Raw genomic sequence first — 20,538 nt, forward strand, 5'->3', positions numbered from 1 at the left:
GGCAACAGACTGTTTTCATTTTGCCTTTGAGCAAAACACTGAACACTCTCATGCTCACTCAGTTTAAGTCTCTCTGGACGAGAGTGTTAGCTAAAAACCTAAAACATGTAATGTACTGGAATGTAAATAAGCACACGAGCACATAATTTCATCACAGTTAAGTTTTATTTCATTCAACATTTCACATTACAAATATTTAAAAATTATGCATACTGTTATAAATAGTTGGCTGCAAACAATTAAATAACATTAGATTTTTCTTTTTCGTTTCACTAGCACTTCTACAGACCAACTCCTAGAAATATGGACATATCCGTATTACATAACTTAATTAGAAAGGAAAATACAAAAATAGGAACTTATAAAGTGAAATGACAATAAAAATTAAGGTGATATCTTAAGTAAAAAATGCTATTAATAAATACAACAACCTTCCCATACACAGTTAAAAACTATTGAAATTTTGCCATTAAGTAACATCATTAACAGACAAATATTTAAATATTTATTTTCCTTCAGAAAATGTGAACCATATATTGTGGAGCACAATATAGCAATTAGTAAAAACTAGACACTTTAACATATTAAAAGCTTCACCTCAAAAATATAACAAAAATCTGATCAAAATTATAAAAATCAATTATACATTCCAATTAAAAATATACCAATAAACAGCTAAATACATTATTGACCTAATAATTACAATGCAATCAATCACAGTAGCTTGAAATAAACAAAATAAGCAAATGAGCACAAAACCTTTAATGTTTTAAAAATAACTTCAATTATTTATATTAGTACAAATAGTTTGATTTCTTTTCTTTTTTACAAACACCAGCATGAAAAGGATTACAATAACAGTAGAAAATGACTGTGAAAAACATATTAACATCTTCTTTAATTAAATGTCTGCAATTAAAAATGGCATTAAAGAATTACATTGCAAAGAGTCTTTATCTGGAAAAAGGTTCAAAAGAAGTATTGCACATAACAACTTGAAGTTAACTTGCAACATTTACCACATTCAAGTCTTTAAGCTCCCCTTCCTCCAGATAGGTCTATAAGATCACCTCGACAGACAGCGGGGATGAGTTCTCAAGTCTTTTAAACAGTGTTCTATAAGGATGCTCAAAGTCCTGCACTGCCAAATCGATTTAGAGTTTGTTTCTGTCTTGTTTCTCGTCTTATTATTCTCTGCCCTGTGCATCCTGCAGAGGTCTGCGAATGGGGAAGCGAGGAGGTCGACACACGGGGGGGAGGAGGGGGGGTGGGGGGGGTGAGGTGAGGTGAGAGTGGGGTCGGAGGGTGTCCTTAACAACTTAATAGTTGAGAAACATTTGGTGCACACCACAACAATTAATTTTTAATAGCTAATTCATGTACTTGTCATTTTCTCTTTTTTTTGTCATGCATGCTAAGGATTACAATAGGAGCTAGTTGGCAAGTTCAAGAATATATATATATTTTTTTTCAAATATTAAAATATCTAAACACCAAACATCCATTCTTGTGATACGAGATTCAGCGTTAAGCGTGAACCAAATTTTGCATTCTCCTTATAATAAGTTATATTCCAGCTATGGAGAGGAAACCAAGACAGAAGTTACCATTTTCCAACTAGGATAGCCATTTTTAGAGACATTAACATCAATTCAAATTATTACTTTTTTTCTCGCCATGCTGTTATCGACCAGATTGACTGGAAACATCTAGTGTACGAAAGCTAAGACCAAGAGAGCAATACACTTTGGTCTCTCCTCTGCAGATTTGAAGTCGCATCAACACAAGTGCGCACTTAGTTGTAAAGATTCCTCAGCACTGAAATGTATAAAAAGCATAATTGAAAATAATATATATTGAAATCACTCAACTTTTTTTCTTAAAATGAACATTTCCATATATGCAGATCTCTCAGTAACAAAAGTACAAAAGCTACCTTTCACAATGTGAAAAATTGAGGTATTGCAAAAAGGAGTTTCCCCATTTGTGAAAAATGTGCCTAAAATGACTGTTGGAAAAAGAAAAAATATTTAGAAAAGTAGTGCATAATAAATGTTTATATGTGCATGACAAAATAATTTAGCTAGAAAACACTGTACCAAAAATCAGCAGGCCATGTATAAAATAATCTTTTTTTTCATCTCATTTAACAGCAAATTCTTCACAAAGTGTTTTTACTTCTAAAATGCTCACCCACCACACCCACAAAACTAATGTCCAGGGTGCAAAACTGGTGCCACAGCACAACACCACGCCGATACGAGTTCTCACTAGTGTGTATAATAATCAAGTTTATAGTTCTGTACTAACTCCCTGACATATTTAAATGCTCGGCTAGTAGAGTCGGATACCACTGAGTGACTTAAAACTTCAAACAAATGTGAGGATTAGTTTTACTTTTGCTGTCTGAATGGGTACTGCATGTTAATTTTCCCCCAACATGACCAGCTGGCAGACCTGTTTGAGACAAAAACAAAAACTGCCTATCAACATACACACCTCCATCTTGAGCTACGGAGAGTGTGAGGCCTGCCTGTGTGTCTGCAGGTGCGCTCAATAGGCCCAGTTGTTTTTCACTGGTGTTCTCCCGGGTTTTGACTGCACTGTTATATATATATATTCAAGGCCAATCTTTGGTTTGCTGGAGTCCATCTGGGCTTGACAATTAAGCAAAATTGGGAATAAATGACAGGTTAAAAAACTATATATATATATGAAAAAACTCCTTAAAAGAAACAAGAAAGAAAAGAAGAACGAAAACGTAGACAGGAAATGTGCTACAGTATGACCCACTACTGCACAGCCATCTTTGGTTCCCTAAAGCCACTGGGTACAACCTACTGGAAACTGCAGTCTTGTTTTAAAGAGCGAACTGCATGTGGGTCACAAGTGTGTAGTAGTAGAGCACATTGCAGAGACTATCTTCATTTATGCTTCAAAAACACTGGATGCTGAGTTGGATTAGCTCGGCTGGAGAGGGGATAGAGGGTTCGCCGGAAGGGCAGATCCCCCTACGACTCAAATGTGTGCAGATGATTCGGAAAATCAGATAAACTTTTAATTGCTTCTTTCGTTAGACGCGGCTGACTCTCGGATGCAAAGTAGACCTTTAAGTAAAGATTTGGGAGAATTGCACAGATGCATTAAAAAAAAAAAAAAGTAATAAAGACAGGCGTTTCTCATCAGATGAGTAGCCCCATGAGAACTGCAAGAAAGGAGGCCAGTCGACCAGTCTTCTTTCGATGAGCTACCTTCACCTTAGTCCTGAAGACCTGGATTAGAGCCCCTGTGTTTAGAGACACAGAAGGGGGGTCTGATCTATGGATTTGGATCCCCAATATCCAGAACTACAAGGCCCCACCCTCTGCTAGCAGCTAGCTCAGCAGCAGGAGCCCCAGGCAGACTTGAGGAGGGGGAGTGGGGTCGGACTTATCTCTTTACCGCCAAGCCTTTCCGGCTCTTTGTAGTCTCCCTCCGCCATACATTCCCCTAATATACTGTATACTGTACGACGCTCCGTTCTGTCCCTAGCACAACCCTGGGTTGGATTACAAAAATATGGAGGTGATGAAGCAGTGAGTACAAAACTGTGCCAATGACATCACACTCTGCCTGTTGCATCACTTCCCTTTGATTGTGGTTCCAAGGAAAGGAGAACACCAGCGGGCGTTAATCTTTTCTTTCATTTGTTTTTTTTTTGTGTTTTTTTTTCTTAAATTGTATTCGGCACATTAGCAGCTGAGCTTGAGGTATTAGTTTTTGCATGTCAAAATGGAGATCAAAACCCAAATGCGTGTTGCTGAAAATCGATTTGTTTTTTTCAAGTAACATCAAAATATTTGTATGGTCTTGGAAAACATAAAAAGAGGTTCAAACATTTTGATCTGGGAGGATAGAAGAACCCATTTCATTCTGCAGTTTGCCCTCTATTCTTCAAACTTAATTGAGATTCAGCTTTGGTTAACTACTAAGGGTCTCATATACTGTATTTGCACACTTTAGACAGGAAATAAGTGCACTCTTCTTTAGCAACACCTTTCTCAATTCACATGCTCTGGAGCCTCTTGTATCAAAATGAAAATTAATCACACCTCTTAGAAATAAATAGCCAATCATATACTAGTTGAATAGGGTTTGCTCTGGAGCCTCATAACAAAATAAAAAAGTAATAGCTCTGCTAAGAAATAAAAGCTCAATCATATGCCAAATTAATATTATTTGTTCTGGGGCCTTTTATATCAAAATTAAAATCAAGCATACTGCTTAGAAGTAAATGGCCAATCATATGCCAATTGAATAGCAGAGTACCATCTCTCAACCCAATCTTTCCTATATATACTTTTTGTGGACTAATAAAAAAATATTTTAAAAAAATCAAATGGATAAATTAAATTATATTACACATCTTTTTCTTTTTTCCTTGCTGGACATATTTGGATATAATTCCAGTTTTTCTTTTCTCTTCTATCTTCAAAATATAGATATATATTAACTTAAAAAAATGAGAAAAGGTTCAGTGAAATTAGAGCAAAAAGGAACCAGCAACAGAAAAGTGCATTTATTTGTACAATGATTTGCGACTCCTGCACTACCTCCCTCCTGCTCCCCTGTTGCCTCTCCCTCTCCGTCGTGCGCTCAGTTCCAGCGGAAGGAGATGTGGCGGGGCCGGTCGCCTCCCTCCTTCACCAGCGGTTTGTGGAACTCTCGCCCGGCGCGGGAGTGGATGGCCGCCCAGCAGTACTCGCAGTAGTACTGCAGACAGGTGACGTTGGCGCAGAAGAACGGCGCGAACTTCCCGCCGCAGCGAGTTCCCTGGCACTCATCGCACAGCTGGTCGTCCAGCACGTATGGCTTCACTTCCACCTGCAAAGTCAGGGTCGGGAAGTGACACCGTTTTAGCAATGTCCATTCCTTTACGATCCCCTTAACGATACAATTCCTTAAAGTAAGTAAGATTTTACTGTCCCATAGCACAAAATGGCCGTAGTATCTGCAGGGATTTGATGAGATTGTTGACCAATACCAGTGGCTCAATGATTACTTGGCCAGATGTTGACAGTTCTGACTTTCAAAACTGACTTTCCAGCCCATACTCTCCCCAACCAATGGAATTTCAAGACACCCCCAATCTCTTCCCACCACCTACTTGCATTGTCAACTGCTCAATGATGGTGGATGGTGCTATGCATTTCAGCTACGAATGCTAAAAAGCCTCTTTCAATGTGCAATATGCAAATATGCAGATGATTAAGCAGCATTATCACAGTATTTTGCATGGTGATATATTGCCTCTTGTTTCTGCTGGATCTCTGCTTTAATTAGTCTACTGTCTGCTCTACAGTCTCTATTGTGAAAGTGTGACTTTAATATTTGTGTCACTTACAGGCCACCATAAGCTGTCAATCTTGTTGCAATGCCTCAGTTGCCGATAGAGGTCGATAAAAGTAATAGATTATTTAATGGCCGTTCCCTCATAAAGTCTGAAACTGAATTGATTCTGAAATGATAATGGCGTAGTGAGGCTCGGGATAGGCAGAGTGCATTCAGTTTCAATTCTGCGCAGAACGGAAGCAGTTGCCTTGTAGCTGATACGCTGATAGCCGCAGAGCACGGACAAACTAGAATCTTTATGGAAATGTAGCAACACTGTCTGTGTCTTCTGCTTTGCATTTGCCATGCTCGCTATGTTGCTACATGCTTCAGCTACAAGGAAACTGCTCCTGTGCTGCGGAGAACTGAACTGAACACACTTTGCTCCCCCCAAATATCACGACTCCTTCCAGTCACCCACACAGCACACAAGAGACGAATGGAGAGCGAAAGAATTTGATAGTAAATTAAAAATTGTGCATTTTGCTGTATTTAAAAAAAAAAAGAGCAGGGGAAAAACTGATCATTAATCAGGAATCAATAATGCGAGTGTGTTTTGATCTGGTTTGCTCTGGCAACAATGGAACTGGTTCCTCAATCAGTTTTTCAACTGGGTCTCATTTCCCAACCCTACCTGCAATGGGAGGGGGAGACCCAGCATACGCAGGTACAGAGACACAGTTATGTATGCAATGCAGAGAATGATTAAAAAAGCCCTTTTATACTACTGATTTTGTTTCACCCAACAAGTCAAAGCAAAGCTAAAAAATATTCTACTAATAAGCAAATGAATTCTGTATATCCTCTTGCATTTTGCACTCTTGAACGAAAGCACGCAGCACCTTTTATCTGTTTTGTGCCACCCAGAGAAACGGGGCAGAGAGGGGGAGAGGAGGAGAGAAGCAGAACAGGAAGTGAAGTGTGGGGGAGATAGATGGAGGAAGAAGGGGACCGAGAGGGAGAAAAAAAACTGAGGTCTCTTTTCCTTCCACTCACCCGTTTATCGATTTCTCCATGCTGCAGCTGTACAAAGCGAGCGCTGATAGCAGCAATGTAGCTCTGCTGATTAGAGAAGGCGACCCGCCCCGCTCCCTTGGGGTACTTCAGCTCGGGGTCTGTGTCGATGCCGGCGTAGCAAACCCCGCCGTACAGACGGTCCATGATCATGGCCAGCTCCACTGCAGAGAGGGGGGGGAGACACACGTGAGCAGAATGTACACAAAAACAAATTTGAACAACAAAAAGACACACACAAACACACACGAACAGGCAGAATCCACCAAGTCAGGCAGGTGTAGCGAATACAGACGCAAGCACACACACACACACGGGTAGAATACACAAACTGATGCAGATGTAGCCAGTAAACACAAACACACACCCTGCACTGAGTTGATGTGGGTTGTTGATCTGAGAGCTTAAGCCATCAATACAGATGGATTAAAGTGCAGCAGAGTTTGATGGTGCAAATATGAGCGCAGGGCCCAATGGACAGCCGGTGGGTCGACTGCAAAACATATCCATCCTAACCAGCTGAGTCTCGTATTCGGTCTTAAAATCGGATTTTGCTTAAAACAAGTGCAAAATTATGCCAAATGGGGAGAGATGCTACCACTCGTTTCCAATGCAAATTTTCTACTTTCAGCAATTTTCTAGTCAAACAAGAAACAGGAGTCAGTATCTTGAAACAAGGCAGGATAAGACAGATCACTGCACTAGTACCAAGAAAATGACGCTTCATTCAGGGAAATTCTTTAAACAAGCTGATTTGCTTTGGAAAAAAGTGAAATTATGTCAACAGATGACAGATTTTTTTTGTATTAAAAAATATAATAATATAATAATAATAAGATATTTAAAACAAAATATGTAACAGGGTCTTAAAATCGTTACTGCAGTGTGTGGGTCTTATGACCTTGGCCGTTGCTACAGAGATGAATCCATATCACAGCAGCCCAGAAAACATGAATACACAATACATATAATATTGCTATTGGGATAAAATGGGGTTTGATATGCAACACAATACAACGTGGCTCAGAGAGTATTTTTCTGATAGGGACGATTGTAGGTCAAAGCCGATTGCAATAACAGTGTAGTGCCTCTTTTAGCTCTAGCCTCTAGCAGGTCTGATGTTTATTATGAACACAAGCTGATCGGCTCTCAGTGTTTCATTGAAACAAGCACTTTGTTCACAGTTGGCGTTTCTAAGACTGGGTGGAAATGAAGCGGAAGAAGTGGACGGTTTCTGAGTTTTGCTTATTTGATGTTTCTTAAAAACATATGCTAAGCATAAAATTCATAGACGCATAGATGTTTAATAAAGATCATAGATAGCAAAAAGAATGAACAGATCAACATAAATAGCAAAATAGCGAAAGCTATCCACTGTTTTTGTGTTCTGTTTATCCTTTTGACATTTTTCTACTGAGAACTGTTTTAAAGATTATATAGGCTATATCTTTTTGATGCAGAAATGCCATATAAATATTTAAGGCATTTCTGTTTTAGAGGATAATGACAGGAAAGATGAGAACCAGATGAGAACACCAATACATAGTACGCACTTCAACCATCATTGTAAATTGCCATGGTAGATAAATATTTGTTCTTAATTCACCTGCCCGGTATAAAAAAGGGATTATATAAAAAATACAGTAAAAATCAAGCATACCTGCACGGAGAGGGCGAGGGACTCCTCCTACAAAGATGGTCTTCCTGGGATCCAGAGGCTGGGAGCCGTCCATCACAAAGTCGCTGTCATTCAGGTTCCACGGGCGGATCTGGACCTGTCAAACACAAAACCACCAGGGTTCAGACTCTTTGATCCAAGAAAGACAGTACAGCCTCGAATACAGAAACCACAAGGATACAACAGCTCTCATCTCTCTCTCTCAAATCTAACTGGTAAAAAAAAAGTGTATAAAAAGTGTAAGAGACAGTGAGTTATTATACGTATAGAACTGCTATTATGAGCAAGCGGGCACAGTGAGCTGCCTGTAAAGTCAAGTAAAAGTCAAATCCATGAGTATTACCGAGTTCAGTATGAAACAGCAGGAGACATGAGCAGATGGGCTTGTTGTGTTTAAGTGTGTGTGTGTGTTTACACTGACCGGCTTGTCTTTGATGGTGGGGCTGGACACACAAAGATACAGCTTGCCGTCCTCCTCGATGCAGGCATCGATCAAAGCCTGCACCGAGCTCTCATCCTGGAACAGCAGGAAGGCGTAGCCTACACAAAACAGGGCAGGGTTATTCATGCTGCTAGGGGTGCAAAGTATTGACAAAACATCATATTGGAATTTTGTTTGCCGAATATTGCGACTGCATTTCTGATCACAGTATACTGTATTCACAGCAGGACGGCAAAGCCTTTACAAACAGACGGAGAAGACAGACAAGCAGTCTGTACAACAGCCTGAAAACTACACCAGACTGCAGGGATGCACACATATTGACGGTGGTATGACGCTTATACAAAGCTAAGACAGGGTTCTGTATCGGAGAATTTTCCCAATACAAGTCGGTTACCAAGAAACACATCTGCCTTTTTCACACATAAACGGATGTTCTATCAATTTAATGGATTAAATCTATTTAAATCCCAATTATTTGTGTCCAAAGACGCCAAAGTAATGTTCTTCCATAAAGTAATGAATTGGATCAGTAATCGTATAGCTGCATCCCTAACAAGCTGTGAACTGCAGGGTTTCTATCGATTACTAGAGCGTACAGTACAGTATGAAGAAGCGGTGATGACAGACAACCTGACTTACCTTTGGGGGGGAAATAGGATTTGCTCTCTGCTTTGTGAGGCCAGTCCACAAACAGGTGGCCGAAACGCCGGAAACTGGCTGTTATCTCATCTGGAAACAAGTAGACAGAATTCACATTGGTTGGCAGTCAACAGTTTATTTTCTATAATGAAATAATAAAGGATAAACCTGCCCTGAGTTACTCTTACACTATTATATATCATCAACGCGTTCCATATGATATTTTGTGATGAAGTGTTGTAATTAACTTTTTCAGTGTACCCACTTTGCCTCAACATTCCTCGTCCACTTCTACCTCACTTAGCGATTTCCTACATTTCCCAGAATGCCTTTCGACAACCCCCAGAGGTTGGGCGTGAACTTGTTCCATTCAGTACAGTATGTGTAGGTGGAGAGATTAATAGTGACTGCGACAGCGGAGCGAGAGTTTTTGCAGTCCAGAAAAGGGTACAGTCGTGCCCCAAACCCAAAATGCAACATGTCTTGTGGCAGCATTGCATTATGGTCTATTGAAGCTACCGTGGGTGGAAAAATGGGTGTCTCTTCCTCTTCTGAAACTGATTTCTCCCTGTATGATTGCTGAATGTCAGTACAAAATGGAGTCTAGAAATCAGCCCTTGCTCTTTGATTCTGAGGAACTGACACCAAAACCTGATGTTTACCACTGATGTTTTAGATCGCTGAAACATTTTCTGCTATCAAATTCAGAACATTGTAGCTGTACTGGAAATATCTTAATGTGACGTTGCGCCATCTAAGCTTGGCCAGTTATCAAAGGAATACACACCACCAAACAACAAAATGGGCCACGAAAGGTGCATCGCTACTAGCTGTTTTATAACAGTGTTAAAGTGTGTTAGAGTGGATTTTTCCTTTAAAGGTAGCCTGGGCAGGAATTTCTCTAAATCAATCATTGTTGAAAAAAAATGTGAAGACGGCCATGACTGCTGCGCTCATACTTCACACTTTATTATTTCCCCTCCCAAATGCTTTTGCTGTGAAACTTGCCACCGTATGAGGTTGTTTCTATTTCACAGTAAATTGAGTGAGATAGCTCACATGCTGAACCAAAAGAAGAAATGACGGTACAAAGCAGCTCATTGGGGAAAATATTTGTAACATTTTTGCCAGTATAAGAATGTGCTTTCCAAACTGATTACACAGCGATTAATGAGAAAATCCAACATCTTGAAATCTGCAAAGGTAGCACATCTCAAATTTCCAAGTCAAGGAGGACAAAATACTAACATTTCACTTATTTATTTGGCTCACATCACAATAGAAAAACGCTTACGCGTTTGGAAATTTGAGATGTGCTACCTTTTCATATTTTTTGGAACATGCTCTGGATTTTGGGTTTAGCACTCCACTGAGAATCCCATTGTTGAAGCGCAACCTCCTTTTCCAATTCATCTTGAAATCTGCCTCTAGCCTCATTCTTCATGTTTAGGTCGGTTGTTTTTAGGGATGTCCAGCAGTCAGGCATCGCACCAACAGGTTGACCTAGAACACTTTGTGAAATCTCTCTCCCTCTTTCTCCCTCCTACCGAAGTGCGGATACTTTACCTTCATCTATATCCGGGGGCAGACCTCCGACGAACACCTTGCGCGAGTAGCGTTCAACGCGCTCTCCGTTCTGGTGAGGGAAGCAGTGCGGTGATCCGAGGCCCGCCAGACCCTGATCGCCGCGCTCGTCGTCAGGGAAACCGTCCTCCATGGGGAACAGAGAGGAATGGCCTGAGGGAGAGGAGAGGAGGAGAGAGAGAAGGAAGAGGTTTATTTCCTGAGGAGAGAACTAGGAGCTAAAGACAAGGAGGGGTCACTGACGTCATGGGACAGCACCATCGCAGCAGTGACAACTGCACTTTGGCATTTTGTTGAACGCCTTTTTGTATGAATTACCGACATTTTTCACTGCCTGTAATCCACCTGGTTCTGGCTACACCTGCATGATTTGGTTGCCATGACAACAATGACTCATCCTTTTCTACGCTTCCAAAGCAGCAGGAGGAGGCAATGCATTTATTTGTTTTGTATTTTACTTTATTTCTATGGCACATCACTTAGGCTGTGGCCTTGTACACGAGCAGTTTGTAGCGTGCACCACTGTTGCATCTGGTTTTGGAAATGGATCAAAAACTAATGCATTGTTCTACATATGAGAAAATGTTCAAAAACTTTAGCTTCCCCATTACATCATTACACCCACTGCACAGAAACAATTCCAACCTTGTCTCTTAGAGAATAAATTAATTAGCTCATGTAGCTGCACCATCTTTTCACTCTGTACATTTTGGAAAACATGTTTAACAATTCAAACCAAGTAAGCAGAGAGGCAAAATGTGTACTGATGGCAACTCTGTTTGTGCCTGCCTCATTAACATCAAATCTGTAAATACTTCAATGAGTGTTGTGTGGTTTTCATACCTTCCAGTGAGTGTGCATTGTCACTGAAAAGTTGCAAAAACCACTAAAGCATTTCCAAAACCCATAAAAATCTGCAAGTGTGTACAAAGCCTAAGACTATTATAGTAATAACACTGTCTAAAGAAAAACCTACAAGGCACAACAAACACGTAGGAATGAAAAGTAATATAAATTACAGGAAGGTTGGGGGAGGAAAGGGAAAGGGAACGCAGGTCAGAAATGAGTCATTTTTTTTATATCCATCCAAATAAAATCAGAAGAAATATAGATGTAGTCAAGAATGCCAATTGGTAATAGGTCAATTTTAGTCATAAAGCATGGGGATATTATGCACTTTGAAAACATCAGAGTCATCATGAAAACTCACAATTCTGAGAAATGTACTGAATGTCATGTTATGTGTTGTTCTGTCTCCGTGTCTTGAGCTTAATTAGCTGCCATGACTCAGCCAGGGCCAGAAACACTGTGCTCTGTGTGTGTGTGTGTGTGTGTGTGTGTGTGTGTGTGTGTGTGTGTGTGTGTGTAGGACTGAACGAGCACGCAGGCGCACACACCCACAGCCCACTGTGAAACTATTTAGACATGCTCACTGAGAGGACACTACTGTGTGTGTGTGTGTGTGTATGTCCTGGAGGTTAAGCCCTCCCCGGCCTATTCCTGCTCCCATCCAACCTGCGCTGAGCTGCTTTATACAGATTTATGTAAGGGAGTTAGCCCTCAGCTTACAGTATGTACTGTGATTGTGTGTGTGTGTGTGTGTGTGTGTGTGTGTGTGTGTGTGTGTGTGTGTGTGTGTGTGTCTCAGGCCATGTGCCTGGCCATGTGTCTGTGCTTCTGTTGTAGAGACTGTGCACTGTGTCTGTGTGCCTTATTCTCCTTCAGCAGGACCATAACAAATGTGACACTAACAACTTGTGATGTCCGACTTAATCAACTTGCAAAATGCGTGGGAAAATGGGAAAATGGATGGCAAAGTCAAGCATAACAAGAGAAACACAGAGTAAAGGAAGAAAAACTCAGAGTCCCACTTCACAAGCTCAAAACAAGACACTTAGACGATCATGCAGACAAACACCATCACTTCACCAGACGGATGCAGAGCGCAGGGTCTTTCAAAACTTGCATAAGCATTCATTTACCAACACACCATCACCCCATAAGCAACAAAACCATTACAGCACAGCTTAACATCACAAAATCAATCAAAATATCCAGGCCTAGAGATTTGTACTTTGTGCTGAGAAAGATATCCATAATTATATTTTACCTCGTCTCCTGCCATAATTCCTGGCTGCATGTGGAACAAGGACAAATCAAAGAAGAGGGTGATTATAAAAGATGCACAATGTATCAATAATGGGCCAGGTGGCCACGAGCATGGAGGGACGTTATTATTATTATTTCTTTTTTTTCATTTTATCAAACAGCCATAAATCACTGTGGAACCGTCACCCTCCTTCTTTATCCATGCTGGAGTCACAGTATGATTTATTTTATTATAGTGGCAAGTCTGTTGCCTTTGAAGGGATGTGTACACAGGCTTCAGCGGTGCCAGGTAATGAGTTGTAGCTAGTTGTAGCTAGGCCATGTCAAGATACAACGCTTTTATCTCACTCCATTTTGAAAAAGACTGGGGGATGTTTGACACGTTTGCTTTCAAAAAAAAAAAAAAAGGTGGACACTTGTCAGCTGACAGTGAGGCATCATGCCTTGGTAAATCATTGGCTAGCAGAGATGAAGTAAAAAAAAATATATATATATATATCTTTGTTTGGAGTTAGAAAAACACCATTTCTCCTCCTTTCAAAGTCTCTGTCGCATTAAACACGAAGAACTCCATCCTCGCAGCTTTTGTGAATGTCATGTTCCCCAGACTTGAAATGATCACAGTCATATATTTTTGTTCCTAGTTTAAATCCAGCCGCAGAAATCCAATTCCCTTTTCTGCCCTAAAACATGGGCCTATATCTAACGAAGGTCCATCAGTCCACAGCTAGGTTCGCTGTCATCTGTTTATATCTCCTAAGGTCTCTGTGAGCGTATTCAGTGAATACGCTCACAGGGAAATAATGTTTCTTTGCACTGAGCTGAACTGAAATGAATGGGATTGGACTGAATTAAAATGAAGTGCAGACTGGAGAGATTGAAGCATTGACCCATCTAAAACTGGAGTAGATGAAGAAATGGTCAGAACACACAAGCAATAATCCTTCGCTCCCCCCAGTGGACCTCCACAACCCAGATGGACATACCAACTCTTGGGAAGGTCAGAAAGAGCTGGAGGGAGGTGGAGAGAGACACACGAAAGAGTATGAAAGAGAGAGAAAAGCAGATTGAAAGAGAGCGGAGCGTGCTATAAAAAGATGTGTGTGTGTGTGTGAGAGAGAGAAATAGATTGGAAGAGATGGAGGAACAAGCTTATAAAAAGCTGTGTGGGGGAGATACAGCGACAAAATCAGAGTGAGCGAGGGAGATAAAGAGAAAGACGAATGCAATTTGTTTGTATATGCTTATGGGAGAGAAAGAGAGACACAGAGAGAGGGAAAGAGAGAGAGAGAAAGCTGGTGTGTAACCTCTGAATCCTGTCTATCCTCTGGCACCATCTGTCTCAAGGCTAGATGACAACTCCTGACCATGTGATCTCACCATGTGACCCGTGGATCTCTGTGACGATACTACTGACCTCTGCTGCTCTACCTCCTGGCTCAAGACCAGGAGGCAAAAACTACTACAGTGCAATTATACACAGAGAAGGAGGGAGGGAGGGAGAGAGAGAGAGAGAGGGCAAGAGAGGGGGCGATGGATATTGAGCCGCTGTTGTGGAAACTGCAGCATGTCAAAAGGGACTTGCCAGATTAGATTTTTCAGCCATTAGGGAGAGAAACACTGTTATTTATATACAATTAAAAGTCATCCTTTTCTACAGCGCAACAGGACCGTAGGAGGAAATGCTGGCAGGAGTCGAAGAGCCAGCATAATGCGACAATAACAGCTGAGGAATTAATTGAGAGCGATGTGCTCGACACTTCATACTGTATATTTCAGAGACACTGGCTGAGAAGGATGTGATCAAGAGCACAAAAAAGCAAGAAAAAAAAGGCAAGAAAGCAGTAATCTCTCATTAGACATGAATGGATGTTTTGTGTCCAAAAACCCTAAAATCCCGAAAAAAGAAACATAACATACAGACCAAGAGCGTAGCGTTAAGATTAGGAGTTAAGCTACCTAACTGCGCTGACATATGGCTAGTCTCATCCTGATGACACTTTTTTATCTCCTTCCTGATCTCCATCCATCCATCCATCCATCCATCCATCCCCCCATCCTCTCACTCCAGGCCTTTATCTCACTCTGACTTCAATCCCTCCATCCCCCCCCCCACACACACACACACTACTTCCTCTCCATCCAATCATTCTGCCCTAACATCTCTCTTTCATCACTCCCTCCCTCCATCTACTAGTATAGTTTAAACCAGTGGTTCTCAACCTTTCTGGCACGTGACCCCTTAAAACGAAGTGATGCCTACTAGCGACCCCCATTACAGACTGCATATGCAGTTCAACAACGAATGATTTTCCTTTTTCAGGTTGTTTCATTTGATTGTCAGAGTCAGGCTTAAAACTATACAGTATTTCACAAGAAAAAGACAACAATTTGAGAAAAATCTGAAAAAATAGACATAATGGGCCTAATAAATCTGTATAGTAGAAATGTGTTTTTCCAATCCCATAAATCCACCCTAAAATGATCGCGCGCCCCAGGTTGAGAAAGACTGGCTTAAGCCACTGGTACAAAGCAGTATGACCACTCACAGGGAAGGGAAGGACTCAACAAAAATTATTTGTTGGGTGACCGGTCAACCACAACAAAAACACAAATTGGTTATACTAACTTTTGGGGGGATTGGGGTGGGGGGTTGTTAGTAACTTTATTCATTTCGACATTTGGAGAGCAGGGAAGGGCACAGTGTAGGGGAGGCTCAGAATCGCACAGAAAGTTCTGGTAGGATTCCAGCCAAGGTTAGCAAGAGCGCACGTGTGGCTCCAGAGGCGGCGGACAGAACCGCTCCGCTATCTCCAGGCGCCTGATGGAACTCAGTTTAACCTACATACACATTTGCCGGGGCAAAACACCACATTTTTGTGGGTCACCAAAGTAACTAAAAATGGGTGACTCGTAGTTGTTATTTATCAACTTCACTGGGGAAAAAATTACATCATCATCCATCAGGGGTTGTGTGTTCATTATTAACAGTACAGAGCTGCCAAATACATCCATTTTGACAACTTTCTAGTTTTAGCCTAGCCAGCTATTTGAAATCGAATAGAAATCAATTATTTGAAAAAAGTGACACCTACTCTAGGATAGTAGATAACCTAAGACCTTAATTGACAAAATGATAGCACTTTTACAGACTGGATCATCAATATTTTACATATTGAATGATAGATATACAGTACAGAATTTTGGAAATGAACTCTTCCAATTCCTAATCTATTACCTTTCCAATTCATAATCTATCATGTTAGTGGGCCTCTGAAAGGCGGGGCAGGTTACCATACGTACCATTGAGGGGCAGAGGGTTGTCCCCTCCTGGATGGGGGAACCCCAGACGACCTGCACAGGGAGACACAGAACAGAAATCTTTAACACAATGGGGCCTACATACAACAAAATGTGACACATGGAGGCATAAACAGCTGTAACTTCATTAAAAGGAGAACACCAGTGGTTTTGACATGTCGGTCCTATGTCAGTCTTTCTACGATTGGAGTTAGGCCATTTATCAGACCAATATTTGGCATGTCTTTGTTGATTCATCAATTTGTCATTAACACCAGGACACTCAAAAATCACCGTATTTCAGGAAAGATGTTATGCTTATCTGTTAGATGTTTCTATTTTGTTTTAGATGTGCAGAGGTTTATTTAATTGATGGGTGCTTCTGAAATCATGCAGCACACACTGAAAAACACATCTCTATAATAACAGGCTATGGTTTAGGTTTGAAATAGCTGCTTCATACAGTAGTACTACGTTGTGAAGCACTCCGTCTCTGACAGTTCATTAATATAGTTAATAAAGACGAGGCTATGACAGCTATGGGCATACTGAGTGTTGCTTCCACATCAATCTCATTAGGGCTTACAACTGCGGGACATCAACCATCTCCCTCCCTCTCATCGACCCCCATTTCCCTATCTGTGCCTCTCCCTCTAAGCTCTATATCATACATTTTACATTGAGCCATTTGCCAGGCGCGTCTCACATGCACGCACGCATGCACACAAACACACACCCACACAAATACATATTATGATGCCAAACAAGCTTCAAAGTTATGCAAGGCCAGGCTAGGTTGGCTTGCTGCAGACGGATAATGAGAATAAAGAGCTGAAATAGTGCAGCCATTGTTGTGCGGGTACGGACCGCCCTGCGATTGGTGCATTCCGATGCCTTGGTCACACGGAATTCTACTGGCCCCTCCCCCACACCTCGCCTATTCAGCCCCACAGCACTCTGGGTAGATGTGGTACACAAACACAGAACTAGGACTCATAGACCGGGATGGACCACCCGTGGCTGCACTGGCCTATAGAAAATTCCATACATTTACACTACCAGCCAAAAGTTTGGACACACCATAATTTTCACTATTTTCGACATTTTAGAATAATAGTAAAGACATCAAAACTATGAAATAACACAAATGGAATTATGCAGTGACCAAGAAAAATGTTAAACAAATCAGAACTATCTTATATTTTAGATTCTTTAAAGTAGCCGCCCTTTGCCTTGATGGAAAGGCAAAGGCTTTGGAAAGAAATTCATACATAGGCATCAACTTCACTATTTATATTTGTCTAAGAAACAAATTTCAAGCATTTAAGCATAAGCCTTTAGCTCAAAATGGCTTTAAGAGAATGAAAAACATAGTACATTCAATCCGGTGTGTCCAAACATTTGACTGGCAGTGTAGGCACATTCATCACAATCTGAACATTATGGCCACCAAAAGTCAAACGTCAAAATTCACCCAACTAAAATCTGATGTGCCAACCAAACCACATTATACTGTGAAGTTCAACTCCTCTCCCTAACCCTACAGAATTCGAGGGTTTATCTCCCTCAGTAATTTAGCTTTATAATGTGTATGCAGATAAGTGTACCACCCAAACACAAAGTCCAGTGCGGTATAACCCCGTCATATTGGGTTTTAAGAGAGTTTAACAGTGTTTGAGGAGCATGTGGGCGTACACGTACACACACATCGCATCTCCGTGTGTCTGCGGGGCTGCATGTGTCCGCTCCGTGAACCTTATTTGCATGCTGCTGGCTGCACACAGCTACAGTACAGTAACAGTTGAAGCGTACGCATGCACGGACACACACACACACACACACAGTAGGAACAGAGGGATCCTTTCTGTCAGTCAGGACAATGCTGGAAGCCATTCAAAGCCACTTCTACTGTAGACATTTTCTCTCTCCCTCCATCTCTCTCTCTTTTCCCCTCGCTTCCTCACTCTCTCACTTTGTTCAATATGTTCTGCTGAAATGAGAGATTTGTGTTCTGCTCCTGTGTATGTAAATGTGTCTTGTGTATGCATGCTGTCTGCATGTATTGTGTGTGTGTGTGTGCGCGCGCGTGTGTGCGTGTGAGAGAGAAAGAGAGAGCGAGAGACAGTTGGCCTAGAGAAGAATCACTGCTCAAACGAGAATAATGTGCTGTAATTATGTTTTTTTGCTTTGCTGAGAAGGAGAAGGGAAAGACTCGCTATGTCTCACTGCTACAATTGGCACGGCACTGTACAAGCTGCACTGTAATTATGAAAACAGGGAATAAACAGTATTATACCATACAGCAAGAGAAAGAATAGGATATGGAAGGCAAAGAGGCTGTGTGATGCATCCTGTGTAAGCTAAGTAAAGTATGGGGTATGAGAAAAAAAATCCAAGAAAGCAGAGGATGACAGAGAAGTAAGAAAGAGAAAATACATGTCAATTAGTGAGAAGAAAAATGAACATGTGGCAGGTATAGCATACACTAGTGGAAAAAAACGTGGAGTGAAATGAAATCTGGGAACAGTACTATTCTGTATCCCAGACTAACAGCAGCAGAGAATAGGTTTAATATTAATAAATACGTCTTTATAGCACTTCTACACTTTTGTGTAACATGTAACATGAAAACGACATTCATATTATCAGCTACAGGGAGTTGAGGTCAACATTACTTCTGGTAGGCCTACTTCTTGTAAACTGCCATTGTAATTTACACCGCTAACATTTTCCTAAGTTTCAATAATGACCTACATGGTTTGATTATTTATGAAGCAGCAGCTTTTGGTATTCAATATAGAAGACTACTTATTGTGTCGTCTTGGATCTAGCGGATCTGGGAACCGAAGTTAAGATACCCGACGTGGCTAACGAGCTAACCTTCCACTTCTCCTCTCTAATATTAAGGGAAGACTTACTAGGGTTTGACAGCAGAACATTAGAGCACAGCTGGATACGGCTGAGCCCAGCGGGACTCAGGTTGAGAGGAATACGAGGTGATACTTAAGTGTCTGCAGCTCAGAGTTTCCCTCATCTTGTTGTTGTAGCAGTGCAGGGTGTGTGTTAGTTTGGTTTTTATTGCTTGGCTGCCCCCTTTTTTGGGTCCCTTTTTGTTAAACCTAGAACTGCACATACACTTCACTATGATTAAACGGGTAATCGTTAGATAAACATTACGACTGGGGGAAAAGTATAAAATAAACGTACAATTTTCAAATTTCATCTTCTGTAGCAATGAAATGTCTAAAAGAGAAACATTGCATTTTCTCTGTCAGTAGGCATGGATGCACAAAGCCAATTTTTCACTGCCATTCCCAGAACTTCTTAAGAACATAAGTATGTGCTAGAGTACAGAATCCAAGGTTGATCCATTTCTTGTACTCAGACTTGGACCACTGGCTTGGGATCAGTGGACAAAAATTATTGCATTTCAGCCTTGTATCACACCAATGACTGATGACGGTATTGGTGTATTCCTAAAAAAGATAAGATGAAACTTTAATCATTTACAGTTTACAATTCAAGCATATAGCTAACATTCTTATCCAAAGCTACTTACAATGAGCGTGTTGATGGACACAATGGCTGTTACAGGCATCAAACCTGAGATCTTCTGGTTACAGGATGGTCTCTCTAACCACCAGGCCGCCTGCCACCCCTAATGTGTATGTTTTTAGTCTTTTTAACCATGTTATCGTTTGTTGTGTCCTCTTCGTTTTATCTGTTCCACGTCAATTACCCATGATCCACAGTAAAGTCTGGGCTGAATTTAGCTACATGTCAAAAAAGAGGTGTAGTTGCCGTCTAGTAATACGCCTTCTGGTCTGATAAACTGGAGAGAGATATGACTGGGAGGCTAAAAGATAACTTGAACTCTAGTCAACAACCTACACAGCCACAGAGCCCCACCCAAAGCCTTTCAACCCCTCTATACCACATCAAACAATGATCAATACTACAACTGCTAAAGCTATAAGCTACTCCCACTCAACCAATAACCAGTATCAGCTACTGTACTCTCTGTTAGCCATTGGCTACACACTCTCTACCAATAATCAATGTCAGTTACACCCGCTAAACCAATAAACAGCACTGGATACTCACCAATGTCTGCTTGTCTCTTTCAACCAATAACCAATGTCAATTATACCCTCTCAACCAATTACCAATGGCTGATTCTCTTTCTCAAACGATAACAACCAGTGCCAGCTATTCCCTTAAAAAAAAAAAAAAAAAGTATATACCTGCTTCCTTTGTCATCTATCAAAATCAATAGCTTGCAGCCATTAGGTTAAGTGTTATTCTGAGCATGAGCAATGGCCTATCATGGTATTCAGCCAATATGCTAATGCTAAGGCTTCTCAAGAGTGATTACTAAGCTTAGGCCATGTGACCTTAT

The 20,538-nt window shown here is 41.0% G+C and overlaps 1 protein-coding gene across 2 annotated transcripts in view; it reads right to left on the reverse strand.

Moving 5' to 3' along the window:
• Positions 1 to 146: 146 nt before the first annotated feature.
• cpeb4b (cytoplasmic polyadenylation element binding protein 4b) overlaps positions 147 to 20,538 on the reverse strand; it is a 36,001-nt gene continuing 15,609 nt past the window's right edge. The window contains exons 4-11 of one of the 2 annotated variants that reach the window (XM_071902773.2): positions 16,143 to 16,193; positions 12,841 to 12,864; positions 10,713 to 10,883; positions 9,147 to 9,236; positions 8,484 to 8,602; positions 8,045 to 8,159; positions 6,367 to 6,548; positions 147 to 4,863 (exon numbers count right to left, since the gene is read on the reverse strand). In XM_071902773.2, the coding sequence (XP_071758874.1) occupies positions 4,636 to 4,863; positions 6,367 to 6,548; positions 8,045 to 8,159; positions 8,484 to 8,602; positions 9,147 to 9,236; positions 10,713 to 10,883; positions 12,841 to 12,864; positions 16,143 to 16,193 (980 nt within the window). In that variant the 3' untranslated portion in view covers positions 147 to 4,635. The remainder of the gene's footprint in view (positions 4,864 to 6,366; positions 6,549 to 8,044; positions 8,160 to 8,483; positions 8,603 to 9,146; positions 9,237 to 10,712; positions 10,884 to 12,840; positions 12,865 to 16,142; positions 16,194 to 20,538) is intronic. The other variant, XM_071902774.2, reaches the window with a different exon arrangement.

The sequence above is a fragment of the Centroberyx gerrardi genome, chromosome 11, assembly GCF_048128805.1.
Source record: "Centroberyx gerrardi isolate f3 chromosome 11, fCenGer3.hap1.cur.20231027, whole genome shotgun sequence".
In the NCBI taxonomy this organism is placed as follows: domain Eukaryota; kingdom Metazoa; phylum Chordata; class Actinopteri; order Beryciformes; family Berycidae; genus Centroberyx; species Centroberyx gerrardi.